Source organism: Hesperophylax consimilis, chromosome 8 (genome assembly GCF_061612785.1).
Source record: "Hesperophylax consimilis isolate HC1 chromosome 8, BYU_Hcon_1.0, whole genome shotgun sequence".
Classification (NCBI taxonomy): domain Eukaryota; kingdom Metazoa; phylum Arthropoda; class Insecta; order Trichoptera; family Limnephilidae; genus Hesperophylax; species Hesperophylax consimilis.
This window is the reverse complement of record NC_142843.1, coordinates 981966-1009073: the sequence shown is the minus strand read 5'-3', so window position 1 is coordinate 1009073 and position 27108 is coordinate 981966. Positions and strand designations below refer to the sequence as shown.

At 36.6% G+C, this 27108-nt stretch overlaps 1 protein-coding gene across 1 annotated transcript in view; it reads right to left on the bottom strand.

Moving 5' to 3' along the window:
- Nucleotides 1-833: 833 nt before the first annotated feature.
- The window catches only part of LOC149421367 (pre-piRNA 3'-exonuclease trimmer-like), a 34688-nt gene continuing 8413 nt past the window's right edge, over nucleotides 834-27108 (bottom strand). Inside the window, exons 4-11 of the mRNA XM_089634356.1 lie at nucleotides 26830-26956; nucleotides 25420-25745; nucleotides 24146-24273; nucleotides 23096-23238; nucleotides 21169-21255; nucleotides 9602-9690; nucleotides 8811-8903; nucleotides 834-6174 (exon numbers count right to left, since the gene is read on the bottom strand). Coding sequence (XP_089490482.1) covers nucleotides 6114-6174; nucleotides 8811-8903; nucleotides 9602-9690; nucleotides 21169-21255; nucleotides 23096-23238; nucleotides 24146-24273; nucleotides 25420-25745; nucleotides 26830-26956 — 1054 coding nt within the window. The 3' untranslated portion in view covers nucleotides 834-6113. The remainder of the gene's footprint in view (nucleotides 6175-8810; nucleotides 8904-9601; nucleotides 9691-21168; nucleotides 21256-23095; nucleotides 23239-24145; nucleotides 24274-25419; nucleotides 25746-26829; nucleotides 26957-27108) is intronic.

Genomic DNA, 27108 nt, shown 5'->3' with positions numbered 1-27108 from the left:
ATATTTTTTGCATTTTTTAAAAATGTATTTATTTTACAAAGTTTATGTAGGTACACGACAATAAAGAAACAATTTAACAATTACAATAATTAGGTATATTCGCATGGCGTACATAACGACTACGAATAGAATTAAACTAATACTAATATTTCTTTTTTGATACCGACAATTCGTGGTGCAATCTATTAAAATGATATATTGAAACAATTTCATAGTTGGGATAACTAACTACATTGTAACACAATACAATAACAAATATACATTACAGTCATTAGTTAACAAACAAACTCGTGTTGTATTTTTCATTCTATAATACATTATGCCTATTTTACATAGTCGCACCTAAAAATTACATAAAAAGTTTTTAGCTGTTATAAGAAAATGCAGTGGAGCATTTATTTTTTTTATCTTACTACTTACTGCCCCTCACAAGAGTGACAAAACTCTAACAGCCTCTAACCAGGGGGACTTGCTGCGGGTTGCCAACTTGTGGATTTTCTGATGCTGGGGGAAGTGAAGAAGTACCTGGTTACTCAGATCTGGTCACTAAAATCATCTGATTCGGAATCCTTCAGGGCCTATGTCATCTTTGGGGATGCTGTGTGGAGGTTCTTTTTAAGGAGAGGAAGGAGTAAGCATGGGCCTTGGAGAGACCCATGTTGTAGGAGGGAGGAAACACGGATCCGGCAAATCGTTCCACAGCCTTGAACTTAAGAACAAGTTGCAGAAGCGACCCGTTCTTATGACAAATGTCAACCGTGTACATATGTATGGCACGCGTTTGTCGTGTTTCCCGACTGTGCACCGGTGACGAAGGTATCAATGACGCTAGTTCCTCAGAGCATTTACCATTGTTATACCGGTAGAACAAAGACAGCATACCGACCTGATGCTGTATTCTAAAGATTACAATCCGCTTGTTAAAGTCCCGCAGTAAGCGTTCAAAGGTGGTCTGAAAGGGAGATATGTAAATACGATAGAGGGAGAGCGCTAATATTAAAAAACAATAATAATTAAGCGAAAGTGGTGAAAATATCTAATTTAACACAACTCGTTTGAAATCAAAAATCTCTAGACAAATGCTTTAGTTGCATTTAAAGATACACTGTGAATTAATAATATTAAATAACAGAACAACACGTGTTTTCAAAAATTTTCGGAGCTTACTTTGTGATTTTTTTCTATCGAGGGAATTTCATATAATTATCGTTTCGGCGTAACAAATGTATAGATATTATCTTCAAAATTATATTTATTTTTTTTGGAATTTAAATACTTAAAGGGTTAAAGAGAAACTTGTTATAAATCGGTAGAAATTGAGATAGGGAGAATATTGTTAGGATGGTCTCTCAGCAGAACAATACGGAGAATAGAGTATCCAAAAATAAATAAAACAAAAGCTATGAGTATTTAAACACGACACAACCATTAGGGTGGAGACACATTACGCCGTACGCATCATGGCTTGGCCTATTTCAGCATATCGCTCTCTATACACTACCAATGGGAATGTATGGCGAGCGATATATTTTTTTATTTCTTTTTAGTGCGCCCTACTGTCGAATTTGGCAGCCATCTCTGGTCCGGAGCCCCTAAATACCTGAAAAAAACCCTTGACTCTGTGCAAAAACGGGCGGTCCGTTTGATAGATTCCCCAATCTTAACAAACGGACTGCAATCTTTAGAGCACAGGCGTCAGGTAGGTATGCTGTCCTTGTTCTATCGGTATTACAATGGAAGATGCTCTGAGGAACTAGCGTCATTGATCCCTTCGGCACCGGTGCGTAGTCGGGATACACGCCAAACGCGCGCCCAACATTTGTACACGGTTGACATTTGTCACATGAGAACGGGTCGCTTCTACGATTCGTTCTTAAGTTCAACAGCTCGGCTGTGGAACGAACTGCCGGCCTCTGTGTTTCCTCCCTCCTACCATATGGGACTCTTCAAGACCCATGTTCACTCCTTCCTCTCCACAAAGCATCCCCAAAGATGACATAGGCCCTGAGGGAAATTATTTTCTTCAGGGCCTCCTGTGTAGAGTTAATATAAAAAAATATATATATATTTATTACTTGTAAATTATTTAACATTATAAATGATAACAATATGCAGACTTATATATTTTTTTTCGTTATTATTCTATTTCTCCATTAGTTGAGCTCCAGGAGCTTGTGTTTATGGGAGGAGTATTTACCTTTAGTTCTAATGATTTTTTAAACAATAATCAAAAACTTATGATATAAATACAAACATAATATTAACATAGGTACACAAATTAGAAAAGTGTGTTTTTAAAGATAATTAAAATAATATATCTTTTTACAGATTAAGTAAGCGTGAGGAAATTAAGGGTACAATATATCAGTTACACAAATTAGAAAAATAGTTTTTTAAAGACAATTAAAATAATATATATTTTTTACAGATTGAGTAAGTGTAAGAAAATTAGGTGTACAATATATCATTATCCAATTTTAGGGACTTAATTAACTTTTTGAATAGTTCATAATTCACAGTTTCGGTTAAACTAATTTTATTTTTGGACAATAATATATTGTACCATGAAATAGGCCAAGCCAAGAGAATATAGCGCGCTTATAGCGTTGTCTGTCACAGGCTTTAAGGAAGTATTTTTTTTATATATAATTAATTGCACTTAAATATAATTAAAAAAAAAAAAATTAAAATTAAAATAGAGATCTACAAATTAAACAATATATAAAAAAAAAACACATCATTTATGGTAACAATGTGGGGTTAATCTTAATAAAAATACTTGCATTTGACAATATTAACCTCTTGAACCACAGTGTATCTATAAGGATAGATTAAAAAAAATCGTTTTTCTGAATACAACTAGCTGTTCTGGGTAAACTACATTTCGTCCGCTTACTGGCAAGACCTCCTTTCTCAAAATATTAAGATTTTTTTTTAAAACCTCTTTGAGTTGAATACAACCTTCAATAACGCACATAACCAGATGCAAGTGAAAAATACTAGAAAAGACTCCAAAATAACAATACAGTATAAGCTTCAAAACATTGTTTTTTTTTTAAACTTATAAAAAGTAACTTGGTTTTTTTTCCTCCTGTAAAATTTGCTTTTTGGAAGATAGGAGGTACTGGCAGTAAGAGAACGACATGGTAGATTATATACTTTATTATATAGATTATGTACAATTTACAAAAACATCATTTTGCAAAAAAAGTATGATGAAAATAGAAACAGATGGTGCACGGCGAAATTTTTTCATAAGCACAGGAGTTAAGAGTTAATACTTAGGAACTATATTTACTTCTTAATTAAGTTTTCTGAAAAGGATTTTATGGTCTATCGTCTATAGTCCTTATCATCACTTATGATAGTTTCCTGAAAAGGATTTTACGGTTTATCGTCTATGGTATTGGTACATTACATTACAATAATAATAACAATGAAAACTAGGTAGAAAGTCGAAGTATAACAATTCAGCTCTTGTTTAACCTTTTGAACGCGTTAATTTGCTCCGTTTTATCTATACCCGTACGCGGTACGTATTTTCAAATACCTATGCACGCAATTAAATGTCAAATTATAGCATTCGGGCATGATTTATTGGACTATATAGACAGAACAGATTATTCTACACAATATGAAAACAAATCCTCGTGTGTCAACACTCTTAGATGTTTATAAAAACAAAAACATAAAATTTCATACAAAGACGTACCGTATCTTTTGAATGCTGTCCCGCCATTCACTCGGCGTGTGTGTACTTAGGTGATAGACACAAGTGGGACACCATGATCACTTATCATTTTTAGTTATGAAAAGTTGTGAATGACATACTAGTACTAACGCCATCCATTGACAAAAATGTAAACTAAAGGACTAAAAGGCGCGAAGAGGCGCACTTGATTATCGATCTTTTTTTATGAAATAAAATTTTATTTTTGAGAAATTCTTGTAGATATCAGCATCATGATTGTTCTACGAATGTCCAAGTGAGCAAGAAATACATTTATGACGAAAGAGCGCTGGAATATCCTCCGTCAAAGTTTCCGTATCAACTGTTGATACAGCCGCGTGTGAGTATAGACTTTTTGCCGTAACAACAGTTTATACGGCCGCGTGCAAAGAGTTAAGTATTACAAAGCATCAGAAAGAAATTTAAAAATAAAGACTAAAAATCCTTTTGATTTTAAAGATCGCATCATGTAATGTAGAGCTAGATTCCACATACGGGTTGACGGAACAAATACGCTTTACGAGACACATTCAATGTAGAATTGCAAAGATTAAGGTTGGTTTATTATTTCCCAAAATATCATAAAACATAAGTTGGTACTATCTCCCAAAATAACATGACAAGAATGATTCTCGATTGATCATGACAAAAGTATGTAATATTATGAGGCGATACATAATATATTAGAAAATTTGTTCAAAAGCAATAAAGATTGGAGTCATTTATATCAAACTCATATATGGTTAAAAATCACAGATATAAAATCTCAGGTAACTTAATAATGGTTTCTAATACAGATGTGGGTTCCCATTCCATTTGGGAATATATTGTATCACATTTCTTAACTTTGAATCTCTTCGATATTCATTATTGTTGCTACGGACATCATTAATTTTATATTATACAATTTTAAAGTATAACACTCTTGTAACGAGACACAAATGTGCGAGCTTAAATACTTTCTCCTAAGACGGCATCTCTTCGAACTAAGCACAACATAGATCTCTAATTCACCACCCAGTTCACCATTCACCAATCAGTGGCTTGTACTCACGCTACCTACCAAAGATGTACCGTGGATGGCCTATAAAAACCGGTGCATAGCCTTGAACGAGCAGAGATCCAGATCAAATCCTGGGCCTAATTCCTGATACCGAATAACGAGATATGTCGTACCTTTCCAGCAATAGCACTCCCCTTAGATACAGGTATGTACAAGCAATAACATTATGGTATCAAAATTGGAAACGACAAAATTTAGCAATAAAGTCACATTAGACGTCTATAAGTCACGCCTATCTTGTATTATATTAAAATTCCATTTTGAATGGAAATGAAACAAATATATGTTTTTTTTTTTTAAAAGAAAGACAAACATTCTCGTTGACATATGTACCTGAATCCTCTGGCAATTAAACAAAACAAACCAGGTGAAAGTTCCCCAGAAAAGGAATGTGATGTAGAAATTTGCCACTTAGGACGGGTTGTTTCGGAGAATTTGAACAATTCATCAAATTTCAACGTTCGTTTTCAAGTTCTGTGAAAGATTTTTTCAAATTCTGTTTGTATTTCAGTTTTGTCAAGCAACTAGCCTACTATGATATAATAACAGAACTTGAATAGGATTTTCACAGAACCCGAAAATGAACGTTGAAATTTGATGAATTGTTCAAGTTCTCCAAAACAACCCATCCTTAATATTATGCTCATAGCACCTATTTTGAATGAATCTCAAACACTTATCACTTCAGCTTTCTTGCCTAGAGATTTCATTCAAAATAAAAATCTGATGGACCTAATAAACAATATTTTTTGTACATGTTATTTTACATATAAAAAACAAAACAAATAGAATATAATATAAGGAATCTAATACATATATAAAATTGTTAGAAATTTGATATTTGGCAATTAGTCTACGCTTTGTAAATTTAATTTAATGAAATATTCTTCAGAAGAGGTAAAAGTCAAAGAGAAGTAATTAAATGGTTTGCCACATTGGGTTAGCAATAAAAACATCTATTGTGTAAATCATTTGGATTTCATACTAAGTTTTTGTCAGCAGTGAAAAAATATTAGGCTCAATACGTGGTTAGGTCAGGCTGGGGGTTGACATTATATACTGATCAATCTTGTTCTACTTGCTGACCACAAGTGACTGCTCAGCTGACTATATTTGCCGGTAGAAAACATTATAGAGCTGACCAAAATCTTGATATTATGCTGACCATTTGAATGACAGCCAAAGTCAAATAAACGGATTTCACAACAATTGGACTTACACAGCTTTTCAGGGGTAAATTTGCCCACTGCATCAATTCGACAAGCATTTCCTCTACATAATAATAAGGTAATATTTAGTTTTCTTCCTCAGTTCAATCACTCACGCCATTTTGTGAATTATGTATGCAACGAGGCTGCCACTGGACACAACGAAGCTACTCCTAAAACAAACAATATTGGGGGTTAAAACAGAATGAAGATAAACACATAAACAACAGTCGGTATATATGTAATTTGGCAGTCTCAGACACCCCACTTGCCAATCATCTGATAATGAACAATTTGACTTGACCTCCAGCTTATCACCCAAGGTAAATAGTGCATTTATTAGTTTTATTTTAAAATATAATGTGTCAAGTTTCTTGATCCATGAAAATGGTATCTGGCGGACAAACACTGTTTAAGTTAAGGACAAATTACTACCAACTATGTACAGAAATCTGCCGCTCTAATCATTTATTTATGTGTAATAAAATTTATTCATTCAGAATTAGCGTTTGTTCTCATAGATATGCCAATCAGAGAACGGGAACAAACCAAGTTGCGAGGGGCGCGGGAGGCGGCGTGATCGTCTCCCTTTCAGTGATTTGATAATAAATGAATCTGACAGTATACAGGCAACTCTCATTGTAATAATCACTATTTGGACCTTGAAAATAAAATCTGCTTAGGAATTACTAGTCCTTACAATGGCGCGCAAATTGCTGGCTGCGTAAAAACTTAACTACTATTTAGTTAGACACTTTTACAAATGTGTTATAGTTTACCCACTTCATTCATTTTAAGCCTGGAACGTCACGGTGAGACCCAAACGGTCGCACTAGACATATCCAAGGCCTTTGACCGGGTCTGGCATCGAGGACTTATCAACAAATTGCCTTCTTACGGACTTCCCGCATCCCTGTGTACGTGGATTGCTGACTTTTTAAGGGATAGGTCGATTCAGGCGGTTGCTGACGGTTTCACCTCTTCCTCACACTCTATAAATGCTGGCGTCCCACAGGGATCGGTTCTGTCTCCGACTTTGTTTTTGTTGCACATCAATGACCTTTTGACATGTGCACCGATTCATTGTTACGTGGATGACAGTACAGTTCATGATAGCTTTTTGTTTGACAAGCCCCCAAAGGGCACACAAACTCCAACGGCTCAGAGGGCTTTGAAGCAGAGAATGGACGGTTATCTCGAGAGTATTTCCTCCTGGGGTAAAAATAATCTCGTCGAATTTAATGTTTCAAAGACCCAATCCTGTCTGATTACGTCTAAAAGGGATCTAAATGATAACCTAGTCTCCTTCAACGGAAGCAAACTTCCGAACAGGCCTTCCATTGATATGCTTGGTGTAACTATAAGTGACCAGCTCAGGTATGGGGGCTCCATCGAAGCCAGAGTAAAGCTGGCCTCTCAGAAGCTGGGCGTACTGTACAGGGCCCGCAGATACTTTAATAGTACACAACTGCTGACCCTGTACAAATCGCAAGTGCGCCCTACTGTCAAAATTTGGCAGCCATCTCTGGTCCGGAGCCCCTAAATACCTGAAAAAAACCCTTGACTCTGTGCAAAAACGGGCGGTCCGTTTGATAGATTCCCCAATCTTAACAAATGGACTGCAATCTTTAGAGCACAGGCGTCAGGTAGGTATGCTGTCCTTGTTCTATCGGTATTACAATGGAAGATGCTCTGAGGAACTAGCGTCATTGATCCCTTTGGCACCGGTGCGTAGTCGGGATACACGCCAAACGCGCGCTTAACATTTGTACACGGTTGACATTTGTCACATGGGAACGGGTCGCTTGACATATGCCCTGAGGGAAATTATTTTCTTCAGAGCCTCCTGTGTGGAGTTAATATATAAAAAAAAAAAAAAAAGCGTCGCTACGCCAGGCGGATTCAGATCATGCACTGTAGAGGTGAAGCGTAAATACTAATACTAGAACAGATACGTCAATGATACTTTCATACTTAGTATTTGTTCTAAGTATTGTATGGATTTTAAAATATTGTGGGAATAAGTTTTTCCTGATATACTCCACCCCCCCCCTTGAAAATTTTGGGGAATCAATTTTATCAAGAAAAATTGTCGAGAATTGTTCTCCCCCCTCATACAATAATGCTTCGGAAATCTATTCAGAAAACTTTGTGGGGATATGTTTTCCTCACAAATTCTCTAGCATATATAATACTGTGGGGAATCCAGCATTGAGTGAGCAATACTCCACACAAAACAAATCCATTCTGAAATCTAGAGAAACCTGTAAGTTAGTACAAGTGTGAAATACTAGGAAACAGGTATTTGGAATAAGTATTTATTCTCACTTATACCAGTTGTTCCAAGTATCAATATGAGCTAAAACAACTCACTTCTACTGCACTGAAAAGTCCTACAATGGACTGCGCTGAAAACCGTTGCCTTACTTTAGCGAACTTTACTTTTCAGCGCTGTTTCAGTCTGGTTATTTTAATGTGGGCTCTTTGGAGATCGTAGTTTATTGAAAGCATTCTCAAACCCTCCTGGTGTCAAAATTATGGTCACGTGGTTTGTCTCCAGCTCGATGAAATGGTACCCAAATTTAATATTACCTAGGACAAGTCTATTAATTTGGATGTCTACGGTTGATCTAAATGAATATATTTTTCACTGGAGTTCTTTATAAAGAAAGAATTCAGCATAAATATATTTTGTCAATGCCTCACGATGACCTCTGCGAAGGTCAACCATTCCTAACTTTTTCAATCTCGACTTTTTAAGGTTTTATCGTTGGTAAATTAAAAAATAATAAATGCTAATTTTTCTTACCACAATGCCATTCTTGCAATGGGAGAGTGCTTCAAGGTATTATAGCGCGCCACTTTCCAGTCCTTATTCAACTCCGCTAGAATGTTCTGGGCACTGCAACCAAAGGTTTGTATAAGTACAAGATGGAGGTGCATTTATTGCCTTATTTACTGTGTTATTATTTGAGTCGTTGAGAGTGATCGGACATGGTGTGGCTGGGGGTATATGTATTGTAAATACTTTGTGATATTTACATATAATCAGTTTGTGTTTAAAAATTTAAGTGGGTATTTTATTGACATTACCAATTTAAAGCATGTAGCTGAAAATTGAATTTTATAGATCAGATTTAAAACATATGTTTCTTTAAAATATAATACAACATCAGGAATACATCAAATCACTCTTAAATATATTTCACAAAACAAAAGAAATAATTCAAAGAAGTTTTAATGGTTTGAATTATCTGATAGTATTATTATCTAAATAAGTACAGTTTAGGATTGTTGTAAACAGAAGTGGTGACCTATGTTATTTTCAAAAAGAACCGTATAAGATTTAAAACAGCATCCCGAAGAGAAAATGTAAAAAAGAAAATTTACTAAACATATTAGCCTGGTTTAAGAGCTATCTTACTGGTAGACAACAAATTGTTCAAATAAAATCCACAGTCAGAAAAAATTAATGCAACAAGTGGAGTCACACAGGGTTCACACCTTGGTCCAATCTTGTAAATATGATTGTGAAATAAAATGTCATTAATTATTACGCATATAAAAGATTTCCAACAGCAATTTAATATCATGTCTTACCAAATTGTGTTTGTCACAGCAACAAGGACGCTATTTTGGCCATATTTTTTCACATCGACGGACCCGTATTTTGATAAGTGGCATACAATCTGCAAAAAAAAATGTAATTAAAAAGTTGACTAAAACAGAATTGGGAAAGGCACTTTTAAACACATTTTCAAAAAATTATTTTGTTTTTTTTTTTTAAATTTTATTTGGAAAAAAAAAGTTATATTTTATAATGTGTGGGAAAATATGTATAATTACTCAATCAATACAAAGTTTTCACTGATGTAGTGTACAAACCATTTACCTTATATTGGTTGGTTGTTTATCAGGTATATGTGTAAATTTAAAACACTTTTATTTATATTTGAAAGCGTAAGAATAATTTGCAATAAAATTTATAAATTAAAATGATATAATGCGTGGAGTAACTGAGTCGGCAAACACAGTTTTGTTTTGCATTTTGGCACGCAGAAGGTTAACCCTTGGAATCCCAGGCTCCCGTAACCTAATGCTACCCTGGTGTGCCGGGGTAAAATGACTCGGCTGACTCTATTTTCGTAATAACTTACTTGATCTATGCAAAATTATGTTTCCGTAAATTGAACCTTCTTACCAGATAATGTGTATATATTATCTATTTAAAATATATAATTAAACGAATTAAAAAAAAAATGAAAATGTTTTATAAAAAACACATTATAATAAATATACAACCAAAGTAAGTATCGTGGCTCCCTTATCAGATGCAAGAGTTCATTTTTTCTGATAAGGTATACATGACCAATAATTACTTTAAATAAAATACTTTGTAAAATATATATGTACCTATAAAAGTAACCCATATTTTTATATTACAATAAAAAAAAATATAGATACATATATATTTCCTATGTATTTTCCCCAGGATACGTACTTATATTCAGACAAATGTTTTTTTCTCTCTGATGTTATAAAAAAATGTTATATACTGGTGGATCCCGCAATGCTTCGCTATTACTAATGTCATTCTCGGGCGTCTCCTACTTTTTCCACCATATATACTGCATATCACAATGTTACTGTTAAAAAACTACATTACAATAAACTTCAATTCGACTCCGTATCTCATTTTGGTGCAGAGATATTGCGTTAAGTATTTCTCTGAATTTTTATACATTTAGATTGAAGAAATACGAAAATAATACGAGTTTTATTATATTTTCTAGTTAATGATAAAATTGGAATTATGACGTTTGACAAGGGATTTGCAATGTTATTTTTAAGGTATGGTATATACAATAAAATGGGGGCAGCTACTAGCAAATCAGCTACTGATTCGCCGGCACACGACAGCTACAAACGTCAGAAATCTGCTATGGAATTCTTGGCACACTAGAGGTTAAAGGTAAAAAAAAAATTTGAAAATAGTAAAGTATTAATAGCGGGTCCCGTTATCATCTGCGAGTCGCACACAACGTAATTAGTACCTCTGCCCGCCTAGCCTTGGGACCGGGGCTCACGGGAACTCTGGCAGAGCGCCAACCTTTCCAAACAATGAATTATAATGTCTGCAGATGTGCTCTGCTGTAATTTATGTCCCGAGATGCAATCATTATCACAGCACCCAAATTATTTAAATGTGATTCATAGTACACTTTTAATAAGTTCAATTAGAGTGATAAAAATAATTTAGGTAATTATTATTGTTCTTTCTGTCAAAACGAATTTTTAAAACCTTTTTACCGGGGACTTACTAATAATCATGCCATTTATTGGCAGGGACAATTGATGTAATGCCACACAACTCTGTCTTGACATTCTTCTTTCTTGCTTCATTCGCATGCAAACATCATCATCACATATCATTGTACATAATTCTTTTTTTTTTAACATTATATCCAAACAGGAGGCCACGGGGAAATTGATTTCCCTCAGGGCATATGTCATCTTTGGGCATGTGTGTGGTGGCTCTTTTTGAGGAGAGGAAAGAGTGAATATGGGTCTTGAAGATGTGACACATAATGTCAACCGTGCAAAAATGTTGGGCGCGCGTTTGGCGTGTTTCCCAACTGTGCCGGTGCCGCAGGGATCAATGGTAATAGTTTGCTGGAACATCTCCCGTTGAAACACTAGTAGAACGAGGAGAGCATTCCTACTTGACGCCTTTGCTTGAAAGATTGCAATCCGTTTGTCAAGAGATGGGAATCTATCAAACAGACCGATCGTTTCTGCACCAAGTTAAAAGTTTTTTTTTTGTATTTGGGGGCCACAAAGCAGAGGTGGATGCTAAATTCAACAGTGGAGTACACTTGCAATTTGTACAGGGCTAGCAGTTAAGTACTATCTGCAGAATCTGCGGGCCCTGTACAGTAAACCCAGCGTCTGAGAGGCTAACTTGATTTTGGTTTCGATGGAGCCCCTGTTCCTGGGCTGGTCACTTAGAGTTAAACCAAGCATAAACTAGTGCCATTTGTAATACATACATCATCGACGATCGTCCTCTTCCATCTTACACGTCTTGTACAAAAATGAAAAACACAGAAAATACTAGCAATGAAGTCAAGTACCACCTTTTGCTGGGACTAGAATATCAATGGAAGATAAACATTGTTCTATAGCTGAGTTATAACTTCCTATCATGCCATTTCCCGGTAGGGACAGAGGATCAAACACCACACAACTCTGTCTTGACAAACACTTTCTTGCTTCATTTACATCCCAACTAACCATCACGCCGTTTCTCCGCAGGGTAGGCAGAGAGGACAGACAGCCAAACAAATCGATATTGGCACACACTTCTTGCCTCATTCACATGCAAACATTGTCTGTTACATATAGGTATACACTTTTGACATGTCTCGACTAAGTATGTAGGTATTTGATTTAATTTTTTATATGGCACAACACAGGAGCGCCCCCTTCTATACAGATTAAGCGCAGGGGAGCTATGACGCCACCCGGTTGTGAGGTGGGTTAAGGTAGGGACTGTAGGAAGAGATTAGTTAATGCGGGTCTTGAAGAGGCCCAGATTATATGAAGCAGGAAAGACAGATACCGGTAACTTGTTCGGCTTACGAGCCGTCCTACACAAAAACGAGTCGAAGAAGCGGCGCGTTCTCATGAAGCCAACATCAACTGTGAACAGGTGTTCCGCTCGTGTATGTCGAGTTTCACACACGTGCACCGAGGATCAATGCTGCTAGCTCCTTGGAGCAGGCTCCATTAAAATACCCGTAGAACAGACTCAGCATGCCCACATTGCGTCTGTGCATTAGAGTTGGCAATCAGTCTGTAAACAATCAGACGGACCGCCCTCCTTTGCATCAAGTAGGATTATTAAGTATTGTGGGGCCCAGAGGTGGCTTCTAAATTAATACTTGAGATTTGTATAGGGTTAACAGCTGGTTACTATTGAAGAACCTGCTAGCCCTATACAAGACGCTAGTTAATTTGATATACAATATCTTCATCTATTTCTTTTCTCCATTTATCTGCACCATAAGCACCCATTTTCATCTTGTTGACTTTACTTAATTACATGGTTTTTTACGACACACCTCAGGGATCTCATTAAAATAATGTGAATCATTATTTGACATATAACACATTATAATAATGAAAGTGCTGGGAAAATAATCTATTTCTGGCAGAGAAACAAAACTTGTAAGAATCCAGAATTCCACCGCTTTGAGTGATTTGGAATGTATGTTTTATTTTGGCCAACATCTGCCATTATTCAATGTCAACACAGACTTCCCGTGACGTCACGGCACATTTAAATAATTATAAGTGATGTAAGAAAGTCCCAATGTTAAAACATTGGATTAGAATTGACACCACGGACTTATGTAAGGGAAAATTATCACCGGTGGCCGTGATTAATGGAACTGACATTGCGGACTAATGTTTTAATTAAAAGTCCTGTCAAAATTTATGCTTTTTGAAATATTACTTCGTGATGGAATTCTATTGTAATCTTAAAATATAAAGCATGAAAAAATTTCATGAACAGTAAAAACTCTTCAACCGTCAGCTCTGACTGCATTAAATTCACCAAAATTTAATTAACAGTAAAACCTCTTCAACCGTTAGGTCTGACCAGTGGCGGACTAAGCCCGTCAGAGGCCCGGGGCAGATGAATGAGGCCCCCCCCCCTAGTTTAAGAAGTAATTTTACAAGATTTTTATTCAGTTACATTAGTATGTATAAGTGTTTGTTTATTTAGTTAAAATCTTGCAAGCGAAATTTAAATATGGGTATAGACGAGGAAAATAAAATACGAATCGATCCGCAAAAAAAAACAACAGGTAAAACTAAAGTAATAGGTAGTTTTTATTTTCAGTAAGTATGTCGCTGTTATAGCTTATCAAAAGTGTTTTCGTGCCTTCATTTTACTGAACTCCTCAATAACTTCAGTGAAATCAATTTCTTTTGAAACTTTTCTTTCAATTGAAAGCACGGACAAATTAACGAGTCGCTCTTGATTCATTGTAGATCAAAGATAATTTTTAATTAGCTTGAGTTTGGAAAAACTCCTCTCGCATGATGCAACCGAGATGCAAATGGTCAAGAAGTATTGAAGTATGAGAGATGTACAGGGTAACGATTCACTAAAGTCCCATTTTATTATAAATTGGAGGATTTCTTGGGCTGCTAATTTGGCAGCAACGTCCACACTTGTATCGGTAGCGCGTACATGCCTGAGGAACCATTTCTTGAAAAACCTGCTCCTTATCAAATTTATCGTAAATTTGTAGGAGATTGTCCACTGCTACAGCCAGAGCGCCATCTGAAGCTTCTAGCATAAACTTTGTTTTAATAATTTGGAAAATATGGTTGATTTGCTTCATGGTCGTGTATCGTTGCGACAATTCTTGTATAAATTTGTAGCAGATTGTCCACTGCTACAGCCAGAGCGCCATCTGAAGCTTCTAGCATAAACTTTGTTTTAATAATTTGGAAAATATGGTTGATTTGCTTCATGGTCGTGTATAGTTGCGACAATTCTTGTATAAATCGGTCAATGCATTCAAACATTGATCGACGTATTTCTTGTTGAATCGATAATGCAGCTGATCAAGAGCAGATTCGCCGGGCCTTTTTACCTTCCTTCTTCCTCGTTTCTAGATATGAATGTCCATATCATTGCCTTGTCTACGATTGTGGTTCGTTCGGTGACTAAATACTCATTCAGGGCTTTTAGTTTGGCCATTCCTGTATCCAGAGCTATTAGCCAGAGACTGTAAATGTTGCTGAACTAAATAAACTTCCTCCAGTATAGAAAGCCAAAATTGTATGTAATTCAAAAAGGTAAAATCACAAACAGCCGGCAGAAGCAGGCTTGCTCCTAATCTTGTATCTAGATTTGCTTTGGTTGGATCTTGAAAATATGTGTAATATGTGTAATATTCCAAATGTACTCGAATGGTTTAAAAACTGTTTGAAAATTCAGTCACTATGGCCAGGGCCGTATTATGCGTAAGGCAGTGTAGGCAACTGCCTAGGGGTCCCCCCATCGGGTAGGGGTCCCTAGGGTAAAGGGACCTCTAGGTTAAAGGGGTCCCTAGGGTAAAAGGGCCCCTACCCGATGGTAGCTAAAGGTGAATGGTGCATTCAAAACGGATGTATAGTTTGTTTAACATGTTGTCAACCAGGTTGAAAAACGTGTTAAAAATCTTTCGAGAAAAACGTATTCAAAGTTTTGCTGAAGGATAATTCAACATACAAATTTGGGGATCTAGTGAGAGGCACATTACAGCGCCCTGGTTCCAGCGCCTCTGACCAGCGCTTCATCCACGCACCATGACCACCACGAGGAAACGCAGCATCCTCACTGGTCTACGCAGCTCCCGCTCAACCGCCTACAAGGTCCACCGCACCTTCGGCCTTCCCGTCAGCACTGGAGTACCTGAAGACCCACGTTCTTCGCCAGTGTCTGACCATCAACGAGTCCGGTCACCAGCGCCCGGCGTCGACTCACTGACCCGCGCTTGACCAGCCATCACAGCCTGCATCCGGAGAATACTACATCTGTCCTACGTCCACTCTCATTACGGCCACCTGACTCATCAATAAACACTGTGACCTTCACGACACGTCTTTCATTTCGTGCCTCTCACCATAGATCCCCAAAGTGGTGACCCCGACGTGATAGTGTTACCCCGACTCACCGGTAACCCCGTCTCAAAATGGGTGATCGGTTGAGGCACCACGGAGCAGATTGATGACTGACTGACTGCTCGCTGCGTTGGGCTTATTTATACGGTACAGCCGGCGGCGACAGTAGGTAGGTGGAATTGCAAAATCGGAGCCACTCGCTCAGTCTGGGCCTTTCGGGAACTTTCGGTCGGCGCTGCAATTACGCATAGGAGATAGGCTCGAACCTTCTGGCTCTCTCTCTGGTTTCAATCCTGGGATTGGTTTGCAGCAATTTCATTTAATCTCCTCTTCCATTCTTCCCTGTCTTGTGCGGCTCTTTTGACTTCTGCATATGATGAGCAGTGCACGTCCACCAGCAGGTCCTCCAGGTACTCTCGGCGTGGGCGTCCCCTAGAGTTGGTCCCCTCGGTCATACCCTCTATTATGACATGCAAGAGGCCTTCTTGTCGTATAACATGGCCGATCCATCTTGCACGCCTTTCCATATCCACCTTTTGCCCGTGTATCTTTACACCTTTTCTGTGACTCATTCTCTCTCTCAAGTCATCAATCGCACTCTGTATATAAGCATTAAAAAGAACAGGTGACAGAGAGCATCCCTGTCTCACCCCTTGTTTTATACTGGCTTCTTTTGTTTCATTGTCATATCTAATTATAGCGGCCTCATTCTTGTATAGCGCCTGGATTATTCGTCTATCTCTATATTTTATGTCAATTCTCTTCAGAATCTCGAAAAGTCTTTTCCATTCTACTTTGTCGAAAGCCTTCTCCAGGTCTATGAATGCGATGAATTTGTTTTGGTTTCTTTTTATTCTTTTTTCTAGCAGTATTCGTAGCGCCAATATTGCTTCTCTGGTTCCTACACCTCTTCTAAAGCCATACTGGTCTCCGGAAAGGATGTTTTCTACTTTTGGTTCGATTCTTTTTAGAATGATATTAGTCAATATTTTTGAGGCATGGGATATTAGGCTAAGAGTTCTGTGTTGTTCACATTTCGTTGTGCCTACCTTCTTTGGTAATGCGACAATTAGGCATTTCTCAAAATCCTCTGGTATCTCTCCAGTCTTATACATGGTTTGTATCATTTTAAACAGGGCATCTGTGGTTCCTTTTCCTGCTGGCTTAATTAGTTCAGCCGGAACGTCATCGATTCCGGGTGCTTTCCCGTTTTTGAGATTTTTCAGTGCGAGGTCAAACTCTTCTCTAGTGATTGGATCTCCCAAATCATCTGCGTCTACCTCATTTTCTCTTTCTATCAATGTTTCGTTGTCACAATTTCCCTTTCCATTGTACAGCATTTCGAGATATCTTTTCCACCTTTCTCCTATTTGGTCATTTTCGGAGAGTATTTTACCGTCTTCTCCTTCTATTGCATTACCCTTTCCAACTCTCATCCCAAAGAAGTTTTTCACCGCAGCGTGAGCTCTTTCTACATTTCCTCTCTTGAGGTCGTCGTTTATCTCATCGCATTTATTCTGGTAGAATGTTTCTTTGGCTATTCTTGACTCTCTATTTATTTTGTTTCTCAGCACTTTATATTCCTTATGTGATTCAGCTCTTTTATCATTTTTGAGCTCTCTTCTATCTTTTATCATATTTAGGATCTCATCGGTTATCCATTCCTTCCTTGTTTGGGGTTTTTCCTTGCCTATAGTTTCCTCTGCCGTAGTTATAATCTTCGTCTTTATCACTTTCCAGATCTCATTCACATTCTCCTCTTCCATTAAGTTGCACTCTTGCGTCTTTTCCCTAAAACTGTCGCTGATCTCTTTTATCTTTAATACTTTTGTATCCCATTTGAAATTATTTCTCTTTTTTATTTTTTTCAGTTTTAGAAGACTTTTGGCCATTACCATATTATGGTCACTATCTATATCTGGGCCGGAATAGCTTCTACAGTCTTTTATTTGGTTTTTAAATCTATGTCTAACCATTATGTAGTCTATTTGCAGTCTTTGTCTGTCTCCAACCTTCTGGCGAGTTGTCGTAATGTGCCAGACCGACTGCGACGTATTGTCGTAGGTAGGCCACGTTGTTTACGATTTGTTCTTGGTAGTAATTTGCAAGTAGGTACCTAAGTAGGTCGAGCTGTTTATTAATAATGAGACAATTCTGGATTGTTATCTTGTCGCCACACAAACTTGTTTCAAACGGTTTCACATAAAATGATTTATCTCCGTCAATTTTTCGAATTTCTTTAAAACATTTTGTGAGAGCATTCTTATCAAATGCATCATTAAAAAAATTTAATTAAAAAAAAAAACTTTTTTTTTGTGTCCTAGTGCCTTAAAGCCTTGTTTAGGATTTGATCAAGGGAACATGAAGGCGTTTGGGGACCCCCAGGACCGGGGGCCTGGGGCGCCCCCCCCCCCACTCTTAGTCCGCCACTGGGTTTGACTGCATGAAATTCACCCAAATTTCATGAACAGTAAAACCTCTTCAACCGTTAGGTCTGACTGAGAGCTCTGAGCATGAAATTCACCCAAGTTTTCTGTCTGGAAATTGAATTCTTAGAGAAATAGGTGGATTGTTTTTTGTTGTTGTTACTAGTCATAATTGTTTTCAGGTAGCAATATGAGCCACCAGAGCTGTGGAGCTTTGAAATATCTATTTAAAATAATACAAAAAAGTGTTTTGAGATCTTTATATTATTACCTAACTATGCACTAGTTTTTTGGGTAATATTATTATTGTTATTGTATTGTTTACTGAACAAAAACTGTTATTACAGCATTGACTCGTGTCGTCTCTTGGCCAATATCAAATTGTTCCCAAATAGTGGGACAAGGTAAAGATTTAAAAAAACAATAATACATTTTACTACAGAATTGCACCATGAATTCAACATTAAAAAAATGTTAATATAACTAGCACAGACCCGTGAAAAATTACGAATAGTATGAATTTTCGACAAATCAGTTCCAAATTTAAAAATGGCAATTAAAATAATAATTATTACAAATGTTATACTATAGCTTGGTTCTTTGTCGATCTTTGAAAAAAATCCTATTTTGGAAATTGTGACACTTAAATTCAAAGCAAACCCTAGTTCTAGAGTTCATTGAACCAGAGTTGCAGGCACATAATCGAAATTAGTATTTTTAATAATAGGCTGCAGTGGCATATGGGTTAACAAAAATTGGGCATTAGAAATTAATTTGCATATTTTATTTTAAAAACATTTTTTATCAGTTAGATAATAATGAGAAGTATTTCAGTTAGATAATAATGAGAAGTTTTTCAGATAGATAATAAGGAGAAGTATTTCAGTTTCCCGAAATGAATTTTAGTAGCCATTTTGTTAAAAAAGCAGATAATTTTCCGTCTTTTCTACACTCCATGTTTTGACGTAATAATATTAAAATAGTTTTTTTTTAAAATTAAATCCAAACTAAGAACCTAATTTGGGATCATACGTTCATATTTTGGGTTAAATAAGAGAAGAAAAAAAAACTAACCTTATAACTCACATCCATCACAATAGCCGCCGACTGAACATCGATTTTAATTTTAACGAAATAAATATTAAAATGAATTACTGTCCATTTCCGGAAACTGAAATGATACTGAAATACTACTGATTATTATATTACTACTCCAAAGTGGTTTTTTTTAAATTTCACTAGTATTTTTGGTAATAAATAAATGTAAACCTTAAAACTCAGCAGATAGACTCGTTGTCGATGACAATGCATTCTATCAACTTTTAGTGTCAATCACAATCAATATACACACGCGGACATCAGTGGCGGTCAGTGACTTTTTGTAGAAGGGACGCTGGACATCAAATGTTTATACTCGTACTTGATATCAAATATGCACATCTAGACATAGACATCTAGAAGATACAATTAGGTACCCAGATCCTTCGGTATCCAGAATAAGTTTTTTTTTCACAAATAGCCAAGACACAAAACTTTTGCGCATTAATGATTCAATTATACAACCACACAATTCACTATTATCATTTAGAAGACGTTGGCGAAGTATCCAAGCTCAAAGCAAACTGTCAAAGCAGCGCACGCATACAAACCAAGGGAATAGTAATAGAGCAAGGCTGCCCAACCTTTTTAACAGTTGGGCGAAATTGACGATTTTGAATCACTGGCGGGCCACTGAATACCTGACGGTTCCTATTTCTGTGGGGGGGGGGGGGGTTGTTAGAGAATTTCTATAAAACATAATTCCCCACAAAAAAAAATGAGTGCTCCCCACAAAATATTTGAAATCCATGGGGGGGGGGTTTGTTACGGAACTTCGCTGAGAAAAATTTCCGCGCACCCAAAAACATAATATGTGATTCCCCGCGACAATTTTTCGAATTCCATGGGGGGGGGGGGGGGGGGTGGCTACAAGATTCCATTTCGGACGCAAAAAATATTATATCAAAAACCGGTGTATTTTTGTTTAAAAAGTAAGTTCAACAGGTTAGATTTTTTCGTCGCTGATTCTTGCCTTCGTTTGCAACACTGGTGACCGCGCGCAAACTGCATTGTTTGTTTTACCGCGGGCCCGCGACACTTTTTCAAATTGGCGGATTGGCGGGTTTTTTGAAAATGGTTCACGCGGGCCACTTATAATTCGTTCGCGGGCCACATTGTGGCCCGCGGGCCTGGGGTTGGGCAGCCTTGTAATAGAGTATACGATTCTGTGCATTATACATATGAGCATTAAAGACGGTTTTTGTACGTTGGATGCTGTCATTAATATCGTATAAAGTTGACGAAGATATTGGGTTGCGGGTCTCAGTGCGCATGCGCGGAAAAAACATACGTTCTATCATTCTTGGATACGGTTTACAGATCGCTTCCACACCACAGTGTGTTTTACGCGTTTCACAGTATTTGAGAATGTATGTGTATTTAGACTCGCCAGTGCTCTTTGTATCGTGTCGTTCGTTGATGGTTTGTTGTGCGTACACAGAAACGTGACGATAATATGCACAATGTCTCGGAGCATCCACAGTATGTATGGACGGACCGCGCCTGGCGGACATAATTATACGCATTTCTCTGAAATCGGTTGACAATACAGCAACATGAAATATATGTCATATTATTTATTAAAAATCAATTTAATAACCACTTACCTGCATTTTGAAAATGCAACATATTGAAACCAAAAAATCTGGAAGTTCATTCGTTGGTAGATCAGTTTCAAAGTAGTTTGTACAAGTCAAAATATACGCCTTCGGTTACACAACTTCATCTTTAAGCTGATACCCCGAGCCTGTGTTAGGCAACGTAACCAGTTTAAAAATCAAATATAGTTTTAACAAAAACCTAAAGTATCAATGATACTGAAGGGAATTATAGTTAAAAAAAACTTTACGGGTGGATTTTTAAAGGGCGTATTAAGGGCGTCCCTTATTTCTGCATATTTACCGAACTAGGAAAGGTTAAATACATTATTTATTGGCAGATGTTAGTAAAGAGACAAACCTGTGCCACATTGAGTTTTCTGTCACCAAACATCTCCACATGTAGGAACTCTGGACGGTGCTTCGGGGGGTCGTCAGAGTCCAGACTCTGGAAAATAGGCAATGTGTTTTATTCCAGAGTTAATATTTTAGTACATAAAACAGGCTTGATGTCACTCCTCCCTTCCCCTCCACAGACATCGTACACTGCCAGGAGTCGCAGTGTGATCAGTGGCAAGGTGTGAAATAAAAATGTTTTAGTTGTAAAAAATTTTAAAAGTATATCATAGGACAGCAAAATGATGTCTACATTTTAATTTTTTAGTCCAAATATGCTCAGGAATCGCTTGTTAAAATCCTTGAAGTACACGCTGATACACCCTGCATAGACTGGGTTTTAGAAAACATCAACAAAACTTGGTCACTGCACGGGGAACTCGTGTCATCTGCTTATTCGACACTGGAAATATTTCCAATTACTTTTTTATTTAGGAAATAAAGGTATAAATAATAAAGATTCTTAGAAAATTTTCCTACATATCTAACAAGTAGGCAGATAGGACGAACCGCCAAACAACTGGTCTTGGCACACACTCCTTGCCTCATTCACATTCATACATTGCCTCAAACATACTTTTCTGTTATTTAGACTCTTGTTATGGGACAACTCAAGAATTTGGTTCACTTGATCGTGCCATGTCTTCCTCGGGCGTCCCCGACTTCTACCACTCAAATATTCTCCTTACACTCCTTTCTTTGATCATTCGCTCTACATGCCCAAACAATCTTAAGTGTCCCTTTCTGAATCTTACTCATTACGCTTACATCAGCCTTGCATAATTTGTGAATCTTTACATTTCTCAAAAAATCATACATGGTTTTATCATATATATGCCTCAGAGATCTCATTTCTACAGCATTCAGTCTGCTTTCGTCCTTCCTCTGCCAATTTCATGCCTCACTGCCGTACATCAGGGTAGGTATCAGCACTCCATTGTGGACTGGAGTTAATTAATGGAGTTTCCTGCATTTGCCCTTCTTTCAATATCTCCATCAGCCTTTACATCTCTTGTATATATTTTTCCACTATGGATAATATGAAAAAAAAATTAACTTGCTTACGGCCATAGACATATGAATATTAGTAGACCTGCCCTAAGTGATTAAAAGCGTATTATTCTCACTCCCCATACCGGTTCCATTGGAGCCGGCTGTGCTCGCTTATGGCCTCAAGTGAATTTAGAAAACGTGACGTCATCATTCTTGTGCGAACTATGGTCGAGGCATCATCAGTTCATTTTACGAAATAACAAGGCAAAATGGTGGCTTGTGGTATGAAAACTTGTAAAAATAGATGTGAAAAAGAGAATAAACCCAATTGTCGTATTACATTCCATATATAAGCATTATTTTACTTTATTTTAAGCATATTCACATCGTATAATATGGATCAGTTGTAGAAACATATACTATCACATCGAGATACGTCTGGACGCGAAACACAAAGCTGGTTGGTTGCTGGGAAGTAAATTATGAACATTTATAAAAGTGTCTTAACTAAATACGTAAACGAAATATTCGACTCTGAAAATAGAACAAATTTATTTTGCCGAATTTGGACTTCGCAAATTTGTTCATAACGTGGCGAGTAATTTGCGCTCCCATGTAAAAATGTCTATTCATTCAAAAGCAGATTTTACTTTTAAGAACTAAATGGTATTATTATAATGCGAGATGCCTATATACTGTCAGATCGATTTATTGACGAATCACAGTCAGCTTTACCCCCTTCGTTCTTCAACAGTTGATTTTACCCCTCATCTTTAATTTCTAGTCTATATATTCATATGTCTGTGCTTATGGCCAAATATCACTTCTGATGAAGAGGAAATTAAGTTCACTTCAGATGGACCTATACGTATGTAAGTATAAAACAGGAGGGATCTTACGATGTAAAGTTGTGCGGCTCGGCTGATGTTGATGCGGTTGCAGTACTTCTTCAGAGAATTGAGGTGCTCCGTGCTGGACATGACGTGGTCCGATCCTTGCAAGTGGCACGCCGACCAGTGGCACAGGCGAATAAAGCAGTAACCTGTAACAACATCATACAGTTACTGAATCGTACAGTCTTTTCTAATGGACAGTCTTCTAGGGTCCAGGCAACCGAAGCGAGATTCTTGAGAGACGTTGCAGTAATAATATTGTTTTAACCACTCAGAACATTAGAACGTCAAAAGACGTAAATATGATAATAGCGGTCAAGACATTAGAACGTCTTTTCACGTAAACGCGCGAGATTTTACAAAAATCGATTTATTTCCATCACTAGTATACGGATTGCCATGATTTGTCTGAGAGGTTAAGATGAAAATATGTACCATAAAATGGGGTGACTTCGATAAATTTTCAACTTTGAAACTAAACAACTACAAAATCATTTGTGTCGTAAAATTTTATGCTTTATTTATTTATGTTACTATAGAAATATATGCACAAAAATATTATGTGTTTGGAAAGTCAAAATAAAAACATGGTGAACAAAGTCACCTTTCGGAGTGAGGCGATTTCGATACACTATTTTTTATGAGTATATAATATTAAAAAAAAAAATAGTAAAAAAAATATTTGAGTTCGAATATTTAAGTAGATATATTTATCGATTTAGTTTACAATATAAATTTAACAAAACTATTATAAAACGTATTTAAATTTTTCTCTGAAATTATCTTAAAAACAGCTTCATACTTCAACCATCAATAATATTGTTCTTATATTCTTCTCATATTATGTTAGAATATAACTTTTCGAAGCGTCATTGTATCCACACTGTCACAAGCGAGTAATTTCCGAGTGATAGCGAGAATCTGCGATGATGAAAGTCGCCGGATGATTTAAAAGTCACCCAATTTTACGCTACAACTATTCCAGTAAGTCGGGGTCTCCCAAATTTAAAGGTGTCAAGCTGCTGTAATATTACCTAAAAATAATAATATTATTACCTGTGCAGTAGGAATCAAAGCCAGCTTCATGGAACTGTGGGGTCACTTCAAATATGTCCTTCATGCTGATGTTGGGGGAGTGCAGCGCTACCTGCAGTCCTCTGGCGCTGCTGAAGAACTTGTATAACCTACAAACATATTTATAATTCATTCTGATAATATAGTTATTTGAATAGTTCCAGCGGTTTGGGATTCCGCCGCGCTCATTCCAAGAAGCATACCTTCAAAAATTAAAACATATAAATTGGTTACTGTGGTTTAAAGCCAACGAATCCACCAATATTTCACCGTTCATCCCACATTTTTCGATTTCATAAAAATATATAAAATATGGTAAAACTTATAAATGCGTGAATCCGATTATATAATAATCCGAATATGTGTTAGGATTAGGAACCAGAAATTTCCTTACCTTGAACTTATTTAGGACAATATTGAATACATATTACTATTTCTGTTTACTGTCTGTGGTCTACTGGAAATGTCTGTAGTCACAGACATTAAAAAAAGCAATTGTTAATATGTGAACAGACATTAAAATTTTAGAAAACAAATAAAATGGCATCGCATACACGCCGACTACACGGTACAAAATATTATCTAGAATATTTGACGTGAAGAACATTAGTGATATCTTTTTTGTATTCAAGATAGCGACTAAGGGGACGTACAAGTATTATGTAAGCACTATAAGGGGGCAGGGGGGTCTTTGCTTTGCTTATTTTTGATGACATGGGGGGGTGGGTGGGTCGAGATAGTGATTACGTCAGCACTGCTCAGCAGTAGTTCTTTTTTTTTACACATTGGCAACCCACACATTGTCTATGTTTGAAAACCGAATACATATTCGGGGATTCCCACAAATAATTAATACCTACGTTTAGGTACTCGCTTAAAAAACAGAATACATTAACAGAAAAATGCATATAGGTACCAATTTTCACGTAAGCATGGGAGGGGGGGGGGGGGGGTAAGAGCTTTGCTTACTTTTGTTGACAAGGGGGAAGAGGGGGTAAATAATTGTAATAAATCTGCTTACGTAATACTTGAACGGCCCCTAAACATAATACCTGATTCAAGAAAGAAAGTTTAAAATAAATTAATCTTAATTCATAAAAATTATCCACCTACAGCTTCCAAAATTAGGTAGCTATTGCTCAAGGATATTAGCAGCACTACAAGGATGTTAGCAGCGCTACCCAAATTTGGGTAGCTATCGTCCGAGAGAGAAAGGTTTGGAATACACTTCTACCATAATAACAAATAATGCTTACGTTTCGAGGCATGTTGAATCACTAAACCTCTCTTTTTTAACAAGAAATTTCATTTCATTGGAAATAAATTTGGTGTCATAGATAACGGGAAATGTTTGGTGAACGCTGTGTTTGAATGACTCGTATCTGGTGGGCAAGGGGTCCAGGAACTGGTGGAAGAATATCAGCAGATCCGACAGCGCGTTGTGGAAGGCCAGAGGCTTCTTGACCTTCTCCATAACCTTGACAATTCGAGAGAATCCCAGGCAATGGTTTATAAAGTTATCTTCATCAGTTTGTTTGTCTTCCGGGCCTCTTAAGCTTTCCTTCGTATTGATCACAAAAACCTGAAAATAAATAGAATAAAAATTTTAGTACATATGCATATTGGAAAATTAAAGATAAATTACTTACCCTAGATTGTCCTCATTGCTTACCACTATAAGAATTGTAAGAATATTTCAAATTAGAAACATTGAATGAACATTGTGACAAAAATTTATTTAAAAAATCATAAATAACCAATGAGAATCTTTCCTCTTGGCCAAAATCAATATCAATCACCGTCTACCAAGAATGTCCAAAACACTCCATATTCCTTTCCAAAGAACTAACTTAACCTTCTCCCCTCCTCTTGTGCAAATGTGTCGACTGTAATATAACATCCACTGTAGTGGCGAGATTCCGGCATATTTAGCGATAGCCCCCAGAATTTTACTAAATTTCTCAAATCTCTTGTTTTACTTGAAGCAAACTTTACAGTCTCTTGTTTTTGTTGTTTTACATATTTATTGCTTTATTCCTAAATATTTTTGTAATTATTGTACAATTCTGCCGTCGTAACTAAAAACACAGCCTATTCGTTGAGAGTCCCAAGGGAGACTCTGTGTTTTCACTTACCACAGCTGAATTGGTATTCATTTGCATTTTTTTTATATATTAACCCTCTATTGTCTACAAAATAAATAAAATAAAACAGAACATGAATAAAATTTAAAAGTTTTGGAAGAGAGAAATTAACAATTAAATAAAGAAAATCAATGCACAGTTTTAAAATACTACATAAACGTATGTTTGTAGCTATGTACTATTTAAAAAAAATACATTACATAACGGTCCCCAAATGATAGCTTATGTTGGTGACTAATGGGGTCTTAAGTTCTGTAAATTTCCTCCTTGTTGGGCAAACATATTAAAATCCCAAACACCGAGCTTAACATCTCAAATATCATGTTTAACACTGTGCATAGTTACACGTGGAATCTATACCAGTCAAAATGACAAATATATATAGATTTTAAAAACATAGTGAATAAGACCAGGTGAAATTATTCAGTCCTTTTGTTGAAGTCCTCCAATGTTAGTACATTGAGGACTAACTATTGAGGTAGTATGTAATACAAATTAGTAGTACACAATATTATATCAAACCTTAAATCCTTTGTTTTGGATTGTTAATTTTGGAAAAAGACCTTTCAGTTTGGTAGTCACCAAGTAACACAAAACAGGGCTCCCAGTCAGCTCAAAGGTGTCACCTTCTTTGGCCGTTGTCAGCCATCTAAAACAAAATGAAATACACATATTATTATGATTAATATTAAAATCTTTGTCTGGTTCAAATACTCAGTATTACACTGATTAAATGAGTAAATAAACACGGGGTTTTTGTGTGTAATGTATATATGTACATATATATATTCATACATAACA